The following is an 11,055-nucleotide window of genomic DNA, read 5'->3' as shown; positions in this document are numbered from 1 at the left end:
GTTGGGTTTTGTTGTCTCCTCAGTGATTTATTTTGCTTTGAAATTCTTCGGGTTAAGGCAATTTGCTGCCCTGGGAGGGATTTGGGAGGGGTTGGGGGTGGGATTGTGGAAGGGGGTTAAAGGCAGCAAGGCGGGATGTAAGGGGTGGGATGTGCTGAGACACATCCCCTTCATTATGGAGAGGTAATTAGGGAGGTAATTAGTAGGTGGGGTACCAGGGGAAGGGGCTTGTGCAGCTCGAAGGGTGCTGGGGGGGTGAGGGTTGAGCAGGGAGAGAGACCCTGGGTGGGTAAATGGTGCTGGGAGCATGCAAACGTCACTGTGCTTGTGCAAATGTCACTCCAAGTGTGTACAGTGCCTTGCACGTGCAAACGTCACTGTGCCAATGTCACTTGTCATTCGCAAATGCTGCCTGAGATGAGCAAAAGGTGCCTTGAGTGCAAATCTCACTGAGATGTCACTGTACGTAGTGCCTTGCATGTGCAAGATGTCACTGCTTGAATTCCCCTTTCCATGTGCCAAAGTCACCTGGGCAGGTGCATGCAGTGTTTTGCACGTGTTGGTGTCACCGTGCTTGTGCAAAAGTCACTGTGCACGTGTGACTGTTACTGTGCATGTCCATACGGTGAAAATGGACAGTGCAAACGCGTGCCAAAGTCACTGTGCTTGTGCAAATTATCCCTTGCACAGGCAGAGGCTCTGTGCACCTGCAGATGTTCCTAGGGGCACATGAAAGCCCCCTGGTGCTAATGAGTGAGTTCCTTTCCTTGTGCAAATGGCTGGGAGAACACCACGTTCCCGTGCAAATCCCATGCACAAGCAGTCCCTCACATGCCCGGGCTGCATCAGGCACTTCTAACACCCTGCCGAGTACCCCAAAAATCCCCTGGACCCCCCAAATCCCCAGGGCCCCTCCAAAACCCCATTAAACCCCCTCCCACTTTTTAAATTCATTCACCAGTTTTATAATTAAAAATCCAGTTTCTCATTAACCAGGACCCTTCAGAGCGGGTGCAGGCGGTGACCCCGGTGGGGCTGGATTTGGGGGGGACTCTGACCCCTCCTTTTGCCTGGTGCCCTTTGCTCCCCCAGCTTCTCCGGCGTCACCAGATCCCGACCGCCGCCCAGCCTCTGGCGCTTCCCAGAACTCGGGCAGCCCTGAGCTATGTTTAACCACTCCCGGGGTGCCGCGTGGTTTTTAGGGGTGCGGGGGGGGAACCACTTTCCCTTGGCCGGGGGGTTGGCAAGGCGCCGGTGGCCACCAGGGCGGTGGCCAAATGCCACTCCCGACGCCGGGCTGACCAGTGGAGCCGAAAGAGAGGCTTTTCTTTTTGGGGGGGGGGTGTGAGGGCATTGCCTGCTGTAATTTGGGGTGCCTGCAGCACCCCAAAAATATGGAGCATCAAAGAAAGGCTTTGCTTGGCCTGGCTGCTGTGAAACCCCAACATTTGGCTAATGACCCCCCTAAAATGGGTGAACTTGGGGGTGGTTTTACAGCCCCCACTGATGTTTGGGGTTTTGGTGACCCCTAGATACTGGGGACCCCCAACTGTAGCGATAAATAAACCTTTATTTTATACAGGACTCACGGGAAACACAAACACAATTTGGGGGGTGTGAAAAAATATTCCTCCCCCTCCCCCCAGTTCCAGCCTCCAGCCCATTCCGGAACGTTTTTCCCTTAAAATAAAGGGGGGGAGGGGGAGCTCCACTTTGGGGTTACCCTGGATTTGAGTCCCCTCTTTGTTTTTTAGGGAGGGAATGATGCTGGGGTTGGACCCACTCTTCATTCTGGGGTCACGGCAGAGGGGGGGCCCTTCGTGGTGCATCACCCCCCACCCGAGGGGTATTTGGGGTGACAGAGATTGTCTGGAGAGGGGGACATCCCAATTTTCTTTGAGGGGTCCCCCCAAATCCTGCACCGGGGACGATGGCTTCAGCTCCTGGCACGGGGGTGGCACATGGAGGAGGCGAAGTGGTGACCCCCCCGCGGGTGGGGGGATGACTATGAGCCCTGTGGGAGGGACATCAGCGGGGGCACCCCAATGTGGGCACCCCCATACTGGGGTGCACTGGTGGAGGGGGGGCACAGCCTCACCGCATTATGGGGGGGCTGCTCCAGCTGGATTTTGATCTCGGGGCAGGGGGGATCAGGTGGGCGACGGCCTGGGGGAAAGGGGGTGTCATGAGCACCCCGAGGGGTCCCCCAGCCCCGCAGCACCCCGACCCGGGGGTGCTGGGCTACCTGGGGGGGTCCCGGGCGGGTCATCCGGCCAGGGGGTGTCGGCGAAGGCGTCGCGGTGGCTCCCCGAGGGCGAGCGGCTCTCCTGAGGGTGCAGAGGTGGTCAGAGGGTTGCTGCCCACCCCGGACTGTCCCCTCGGCCCCTCCGGGACACCCGCCCGGGCTGCCCGTACCCTTCCCGGCTCGCCGGGCTCCTCTGCGGCGCTGCCGAAGCTGCTGGCGCTGGAGGAGGAGCGGGAGAAATCCGGCAGCTCCGGCTTCTCGGCCCTGCCAGGGACAGTCCCCAAGGCCAGGGACAGTCCCCAAGGCCACAACAGGCTGGCACCGTGCCTCGTGGCCACCGCCACGGCCCACCGCGATGCTGCGCTGGCCCCGGGACACACTGTCCCCATGCCACCCCGTCCCGGGACACGGCATTCTCATGCCACCCTATCCCTGGCATGTCCCATCCCTGTGCCACCCTGTCCCCACACCATCCCACCCCTGGGAGGTCCCATCCCTGTGCCACCCTGTCCCCACACCATCCCACCCCTGGGAGGTCCCAGCCCCATGCAATCCTGTCCCCATGTCTCTTGTCATCATACCGACCTGTCCCCATGCCATGTGTCCCTGTGCCACCCCCCTTCACACCAGCCTGTGCCCAAGTGGCACCCCACAGCCCCCTGCCACCTTGTCCCTGGGACATACAGACTCTGTGTCAGTCAGTTCCTGGGTGAATCCGTCCCTGTGACACCCCATCCCTCTGGTGTCCTGTCCCCATATTGCCCTGTGCCAACCATCCTGGTGCCACCTTGTCCCAGTGTCATCCCATCCCTGTGCCACCCCACCCCGAGGTCACTCCAGCCCATTGCATTCCTGTGCTGTCCCTTCCCAGTACCCTCCAGTCCCTGTGTCATCCTGTTACCCCGTCCCAGTGCCACCTCATCCCTGTGCCACCCCATCCTGGTGTCACCCTGTCCTTGAGCTGCACCATCTTAGTGCCCTCCAGTGCCCGTGTCACCCTGATGTCACCCCATCCCAGTGCCCTCTTGCCCTTGCACCCCGCCATCCCAGTGTCCTCCAGTCCCCATGTCACCCTGTCCCAGTGTCGTTAGGATGTCACCCCATCTCAGTGCCACTCCAACCCAGGGCCACCCCATTCTTGTGCTGCCCCATCCCAATGTCCTCCAGTCCCCATGTCACCCTATTATCACCCTGTCCCCATGTCACCCCATTATCACCCTGTCCCCATGTCACCCCATATTGCTGCGACCCTGTACCCTTGCCACACCATCCCAGTGCCTTCCGGTCCCCATGTATTCCCACCCCAGTGCCACCCCATTCCCGTGCCCTCCTGTCCCCGTGTCCCCCATCCCGGTGCCAGCTGCGGGACCTGTCGGGGTTCCGGCGGCTCTCGGGGGAGCTGTGTGTGGAGCTGGAGCCGTCGGGGGCGGCGGGGCCGTCCCTGCGGGGAGGCGGCGGCAGTGAGGTGACAGCGGGAGGTGACAGCGGGAGGGGACAGAGGCAGTGCCGGTACCGGCGCTCACCTGCCGGCCGGCGCCTCCTGGATGCTCTCGATGCCGATGGCGCTGGAGCGGCGGGAGCCGAGGGGGCCGGGCCGCCGCCGCGACGGGCTCTTCCCGGGCACCAGCAGCGCCTGCGGGGCGCCGTTAACCGGGGCGACACCGGGGACCGGGGGGACACCGAGGGGGGACAGCGGGGTACCCACCTCTTCCACCGAGCCCAGCCCGATGGCGCTGCCGCGGCGTCCCCGGCGGCTCCCGGGCACCAGCAGCGACTGGGGGCGACACCGCGTCACCGACCGGGGGGAACTCCCGTTACCGGGAGGGGGGGAACCAGGCACCGGGGGCGGGGCGGAGCTAAGGGACGGGGTGGGAGGGGCCTGTGCTGAGGGGCGGGGATTAATGGGCGGGGCTCGGGTACTGGGCGGGGCGCGGTGTGCGACCTGGGCGGGGCTTATGCAGATAGAGGGCGTGGTTTACCGCGACATGGGTTGATGGGAAAGGGGCGTGGCTTGAGAACACGAGACCGTATGGTCCATAGGAGGGCGTGCCCCCGGGTGGGCGTGGTCTGGGCCTTTCAGGGGCGTGGCCAGCCCCGAGGGGGCGTGTCCTGGGCGGGCATTCCCGGGCGGCCCTGGGGTGGTGTGGCGGGGTCGGGAGGGGACACGGGGAGGGGTCACAGCCCCCCGGGCCCCAGGGAGGGGCTGAGCCCCGCAGTGCCGAGTGCGGGGCTGTGGGGGGTGCGGGACCCCCGGGCCCCACCTTGAAGGACTCGAAGAAGCCCGGGGCGGTGCCGCCGTTGTCGGGGCGCTCGTCGTCGGGCCCGAGCCCCAGCATGGCCTGGCTGCGCGCCTGCAGCTCCTCGTGCAGCGTCTCCAGCAGCGCCGCCCGCGTCCGCTCCTGCACACCATCCGCGCTGCTGCGCCGTGCGAGACACCCACCCACGCGCCGCACAGCTGCCGCCCACGCGGGACCAGCCCCCGCACCGCCCCGCCCACGCCAGGCCGCCCGCACCGCCCCCGCAGCCCTGTACCGCACTGCTGCCGCCCACGCACCGCCAATGCACCCACTGCCCGCCCTGCTGCACACACCCACCTACCCACCCGCACCGCAGCGCTGCACCCACACCGGGCCACCCCACGCACCCCCCACGTGAGACTGCCCCACGATATCCCCTACCCAGGCACCACCCACCCGCACAGACCCGCAGCACCCACCGCCTGCCCACCCCCGCTCAGCCCCACAGTGTGTACAGGTCCCACGGTGGGCACGGCACCCATAGCACCCACGGCACCCATAGCACCCACGGCACCCACATTCACAGCCTCGTGCTGTGCCCCACAGCCTGCCCCGCCCCACATCGCGCCCCAGCTCCCCGTGCCCACCCCGCACCCCCATGCCCGCACCTCCAGCTTGGCGAACTTCTCGGCGCGGTAGCAGGCGTACTCAGCGTTAATGAGCTTTGTCAGCAGGAACTCCTGGAACTCGGGGCCCTGCGGGGCGAGGGGAGCCCTGGGTGGGTGCGTGGGGGGGGTCAGTGTCACTGGGGACCCTCAGCGGCACCCACGGGCGCTCACCTTCCTGAAGATGGCGGGGTCGGGCAGCGGCGGGCCGAAGAAGGGCACATCATCCCGGGCGGTGACAGAGACCTGCGGCGGGGGGTGTTGGCAGGGCAGCCCGTGGGCCCCCATGGGGATGGGGACACTGAGGCACGGGGTGTACCTTGTAGAGGGTGCCCTGGGTGCCCCCCTGCTCCAGCTGCACCACCACGAAGGCGTGGAGGAAGTTGGAGGCGATCATGTCAGGGACGAACGGCGTGTTCTCGTCCTGGAAGACGATGGCCACGATGTCGTTGCCGATGTGACGCTTCCGCTGCAGCTGCGGGGACAGGGGGGACGTGGAGGGACATAGGGTGGACATAGCGGATAGGGGGGACACAGCAGGACAGGAGGGACAGAGAGTGGTCACACGAGGGGCATCAAAAGGAATAAAAGCCCCTGTGCCCCATAGATGCACCCCAGCACCCATGGGTGCTCCACCAGCCCCCTGCATTCCACAGACATTTCCCCATATCCATATGAGTGCCCTGCCACCTCCTGGGCCTCCCAGAAGCTTCCTGACACTCATGGGAGACCCAGGAGTCCCCTCCATCTCATGGGACATCCCCAAAGCCCCACCAGCCCTTCCACCCCATAGAAGTGCCCCAGGACCACCTACACCCCCCTGCTGTCACCCAACCAAGTATCCCCCCATTCCCCCTCCTTCCACCCCCCAGTACCCGTGGGTGTCCCAGGAGCTCCTGCCCACCCTAGACACCCCCAGAAGCCATGAGTGCTCACCTGCTGGGCGTCCCCCTCAGTGTAGGGCAGTTTGGTGGAGACGTGGAACATGATCTCCTTGTCACGGAAGTGGCAATAGACCGACTCGCTGCCCGTCTGCCCGTGGGTCACGTCCAGCCCCCCTCGGAACCTGCGTGAGTGGGTAGGTGTGTGACACAGACACCCTGACCCCGTGGGCTCCCCTCCCTCATCACCCCTCACGCACCCCTTGAAGTCCCGCAGCTGCACCCGCTGACCCAGCACGTCGAGGAATTCGGCGAAGGCTGGGCTCTCCTCCGTGGTGCCGAAAAGCTCCTCCTCGGAGGTCTGCCGTGGGGTTGGGATGGGTGCCAGCCGAGGGTTGGGATGGGTGCCAGCACCCACCCAGGGACTTCCCCCACCCTAACTCCCGCCCCCCTCACCCCTTACCTGCCCCAGTTTTTGGTAGATGACCCCAAATTTGAAGTGGTTGCTGAGCACATGCTCATCGAAGGCAAGGATGAGGCGGGACGCCTGTGGGGTGGGGACGGGGCAGAGGTTGGGGAGGGGCACCCATGGGTGCCCACGTGCCCCCTTCCTGCACCCCATTCACCTTGGGATAGAGCACGGGGTAGAAGCGATCCACGTTGACATCCTCACACACCAGCTGTGGGAAGGGGGGTGATGCCATGAGGCGCCTGGGGCTGGGGGACACCCGTGGGTGCTGCCAGGGACAGGGGTGACACCCACCTTGGCCATCTGCACCACGTTGGGGAACTCGGCCAGGCAGGAGATGGGCACCACATCGTGCAGGGTGCGGGTGCGGGTGCTGCGGGGCGAGGAGGGGGTCAGGGGGCCCCCAGCCCCGGGCAGCTCCCATGGGTGCCCCCCGCACCCCGCTCACCGCAGCAGCAGGTGGAGATGCTCCTGCTCGTCGTACTTGAGGGAGAAGACGAGGTGTCCCAGCGCTGGGTCCAGGGAGTAGTAGTTGAAGTGCTCCTGGGGGAAAGGGCCAAGCAGCCATGGCCAAGGGCGTTCATGCTGGGGGCACTTGTGCCATAGCACACTTGTGTCCATGAGCACCCATCCTATGGGACACTTGTGTCCGTGGGGCACCCATGTCCATGAAGACCCATTCCATGGGGTACCCATGACCTGGAGCACCACCATAATGTAGGGCACCTGTGTCCATGAGCACCTGTACCTCTAGGGCACCCATGCCCATGGGATACCCACACCCATGAGCACCCTTCCCCATGGAGCACCCAGGTCCATGAGCATCTGCACCCACAGGTAGCACCTTTGGAGCACCTACAGTTGGTGACCCACCCACCCCAAGGGGCATCCAGCTTCCATGGACACCCAAACTTATGGAACCCCCATGTTCATGCAAACCTATGGAGCACCCATGTCCATGGGCACCCATGCCAGGACATCTGCCCATGAAGACCCAACAGCCACCTCCTTGGCCACCCACCCCATGGGGCACCCATGGCCACAAGCACCCATGTGCCAAAGCACCCATGTTTATGAGGTCTCCATGTCCTTCCATACCCATGGAGAACCCACCCCAAACACCTTTGTCATGGGGCACCCATACCCAGGGATACCCACATCCATGAGCACCCATGTCAACCCACAGGGCTCCCACATCCACATCCACAAACACTCAAGCTAATGTGGTCTCCATGCTCCTGCCCATCCATACCCATGGGATACCCCCTGCCCCACCCCAGACCCCACACCTGCAGCACCCCAGGGCCTCACCTTGCCCAGGAAGTGCTTGCGGTAGATCTTGGCTGTGTGGTTGCCCTCCAGCTTTGCCCGGGTGCCAGGTACCGGGGTAGGGGGCGAGTCAGGAGCCCCGCTCAGCTGGTGGTTGGTGCCCTCAATCCAGTAACCCCCAAACTGCGGCAGGAGGATGAGGGGGAACGGCCCCTCCCGGCCCAGCACCTGCACCCACAGGGAGCCACAGTGGGTGCTCTGGGCACCAACCCACCCACCCACTCTGCCACCAGCCCCTGCACCCCTCTCTGAAAGGGGATGGGTGCTCTACCTCATGCACGCTGGGGTAGGGGATGTAGTCCTCCTCCGTCTGCAAGACAAAGGGGAGTGACACCCACAGTGGCACACATGGGTGGTGGCTGCCTGCCCCCCACCCCAACAACACCCACCTTGAGCGGCGGGGGGACAGTGTGGCGCTGCTGGGCCATCCTGCTGCCCTGGGGAGAGAGGGGCTGTGGGTGCCTGTCACCCCGCCTTGGGGTCACATCCTTGGGTGGGGGGCACCCATGGGCGCTTACCTCAGGGTTGGGAGGTGCTGCTGGCTGAAGACTCGTCTACGTGGTGTGAGGGGGTCCGGGGGGGCCCATGGCGCTTCCTGGGGGAGAGGAAAGCTCCCCCAGAGCCCCTCGCCGGGACGCCCGGCCAGCGGCCTTGCCCCTGAAGCCAACTGATGGCAGCGAGCCAAGTGCCACCCTGCCGGTGCCAGGGGCCAGCGGGGCGGGAGCGGCGGGGCGGAGTCACTCCATGGGGGTCGCTGAGACCCCCCGAACTCATCGCACCCCACCCCGCCCCGAAGGGCGCCCTCTGCCGGCGGGAGGCGGTGGCGCGGGGCAGCACCACGGACAGCGCCGGGACCCCGCGGAAGTGTCACCGACCCCGAGAAAGTGTCACCGACCCCGCGGAAATGTCACCGACTCCGTGCCAGTGTCGCCCACTCCGTGAAAGTGTGATCATCCCCCCGCCAGTGTCACCGACCCCATGCCAGTGCCACACTCCACGTGAAACTGCCGCCGACCCCTTGAAAGTGTCACTGACCCCACACAAGCATTGTAATTTTTGTGCCAGTGCCACCGACCGCTTGCCCGGGGTCTCTCCCCGTGCAAGTATGATCATTCCCATGCCAGTGTCACTGGCCCCACGCCAGTGTCACCAGCCCCGTGCAAGTGTCACTCTTCCCGTGGCAATGCGACCATCCTCGAGCAAACGCCACGGTCCCCATGCAAATGCCACTGTCCCCATCAAACAGCCCTGGTGCAAACACAGCTCTGGTGCAAATGTAACCCGACCCTGTGCAAACACAATGACGTGCAAGTGCGTCCCTGGGGCAAAAGGGACCCTCGTGCAAATGTCACCGGCCCTCTGCAAACACGACACTGGTGCAAATGAGCCCTGTCCCTGTGCAAAGACAGCCCCAGCGCAGGTGTGACCCATCCCTGTGCAAACACGGCGCTGGTGCAAACACAACCGCAGCCAAGCACAGCCCCGGTGCAGGTGTCACCCGTCCCCGTGCAAGCGCGACCCCGGTGTCCCCCCCGTGCCAATGCGACATTGCCTCCCGTCCCCATGCAAACACCACCCTCGTGCAAACACGACCCTTCCCCGTGCACCCCCTGGGCCACAGCGTGACCTCTCCGGGCTGGGGGCGACCCTGGGGGGCTCCCCTATCTCTCCCCACCCTCCCCAGCAGCCAGGGTGGGGGGTTGCTGTCCAGGGAGGGTGGGGGGAGCACCGGGTGGGGCGAATAGAATGTCCTAAATGCGAGGGCCAGACTGGGGAAAGGGGGGGGCAGGTTGGGTTTGGGGGGACACGGGAGGCAAACCGGGGAGACTGGGGTAGAGGGAGCAGATGATGGGGGAAGAGATGATGGGGAGCAGAAGGAGGCGGCAGGTTTTGGGGTATCCGAGAGGGGGGGCAGGTCTGGTGGGGGGCAAGTAGTAGGGTGTAATTATGGAGGAGATATTTGCGGGAGGCAGCTTGGGGGGCAAATGGGGGAGTCATTCCCCCCACCCCTCCCCATCCCGGCTCTTGTCCCCCAGGCCCGGAGCATTCCCCCCATCCCTCCCCCCGGTACCGGCAGCGGTGAAGGTCACGGGCGGACGGACCCCCGGTGCTGCGGCGGGGATGGGGGACACCCCGAGGGAGGGGTCTCCGTGGGGAGCGCGGTGCCCGGACCCCGCGGGGCGGCACTTACCGGGGGCGGCGGGGCCGGGGCGGTCCCGGAGCGGGGCCGGTACCGAGCGGAGCCGAGCGGGGCCCCGGCGCTCGCTGCCACCGCGCAGCGTCACGTGCGGCGGGGCGGGGCGGCCCCTCCGAGGGCGGTGGGACCGGGTACCGGCACCGGGAACCGGGCACCGCACCGGGGAACGGCCCCGGGCACCGGGAACGGAGCTCCGGCCGCCGGCACCGGGAAAACGGCACCGGCAACTGGGATCCGGAACTGGGGATCCCCCTCTCCATCCCTGATGTCACCCCCCGGGACCGCCTGGCTGTCCCCTCCCTCCGCAGCGCCCAGGTCCCCGCAGACCGGGGGACTCCCGAACTCCTCCCTGTCGCCATCTCCATCCCCCTGCCCGCGGCTGCTGCCTGGGCACTGCTCTGCCCATCACCCACATCCCCCCAGATTCGGCTCACGGGGCTCCCCCTAGGTCTCTCCCCGGGACCCAGAGTTTCCCCATTCCCCATTCCCCATTCCCCATTCCCAGCTCCCCAGCCCTGCTTCCCGGTGTAGCCCGTTCATCCCTAATCCCCATCCCTGGTACCGAAGCCCTTCCCCCTATAGCTCTCCATCCCTGGTACCCCCTATTCCATAATCCCCAGGGTACCCCCATCCTCAGCCCTCCCTCTCTCCCACCCAGGGTGGCCTCCATCCATACCTGGGACTCCCACCCATCACTGCCCCACCCCTACAGCCCCCCCAAACCCACCCCATTCCTGCCCCCCCTGTCCCCAGTGCCCATCCCTGGCACCCAGGGCATCCCTTGTCCCTCCCTGTCACCCAGGGGACACCCAGCACCCCAAGGCCTCTCTCCTCCCCCCACCTCCAGCACCCATTTCTCTCCCCCAAGGGCCCAGGGGGACAGGGAACCCCCTGGGGACACATCAGGGTGGGGACAGGGGTGGATGTGACAGGGCCAAGGCCACCAAACGCAGCACCCAAACTCCATAAAACCTATTCCCTGTACCAAAGAGAGGGGGATTCCTGCTCCAGCAGGGTCTCTCTTGCTCCCAT

General features: G+C 65.2%; 1 protein-coding gene across 3 annotated transcripts; it reads right to left on the bottom strand.

Annotated features, from left to right (window-relative positions):
- Positions 1 to 1,871: 1,871 nt before the first annotated feature.
- On the bottom strand, positions 1,872 to 10,150 carry RAP1GAP (RAP1 GTPase activating protein). Of its 3 annotated transcripts, none has more exons than XM_085080340.1 (22): positions 10,018 to 10,150; positions 8,345 to 8,421; positions 8,216 to 8,263; positions 8,098 to 8,136; positions 7,809 to 7,994; positions 6,946 to 7,040; positions 6,792 to 6,870; positions 6,655 to 6,708; positions 6,492 to 6,575; positions 6,289 to 6,389; positions 6,084 to 6,213; positions 5,467 to 5,622; positions 5,322 to 5,393; positions 5,151 to 5,237; positions 4,507 to 4,644; positions 3,951 to 4,019; positions 3,769 to 3,878; positions 3,615 to 3,686; positions 2,416 to 2,509; positions 2,246 to 2,327; positions 2,099 to 2,166; positions 1,872 to 2,014 (listed from the first exon to the last, which is right to left on the bottom strand). In XM_085080340.1, exons 3-22 carry the CDS (start codon positions 8,252 to 8,254, stop codon positions 2,006 to 2,008), a joined length of 1,764 nt encoding a protein of 587 aa, XP_084936466.1. In that variant the 5' UTR covers positions 8,255 to 8,263; positions 8,345 to 8,421; positions 10,018 to 10,150; the 3' UTR covers positions 1,872 to 2,005. The 3 variants fall into 3 exon arrangements, with proteins under 3 accessions (XP_084936466.1, XP_084936465.1, XP_084936468.1); XM_085080339.1 differs by having other exon boundaries at positions 8,345 to 8,519; positions 10,018 to 10,146; XM_085080342.1 differs by lacking the exon at positions 10,018 to 10,150 and adding an exon at positions 9,898 to 10,011.
- Positions 10,151 to 11,055: the final 905 nt, after the last annotated feature.

The sequence above is a fragment of the Lichenostomus cassidix genome, chromosome 21 (genome assembly GCF_008360975.1).
Source record: "Lichenostomus cassidix isolate B80296 chromosome 21, HeHo_3.0, whole genome shotgun sequence".
NCBI lineage: Eukaryota > Metazoa > Chordata > Aves > Passeriformes > Meliphagidae > Lichenostomus > Lichenostomus cassidix.
This window is presented reverse-complemented; position numbering and strand designations above follow the sequence as displayed.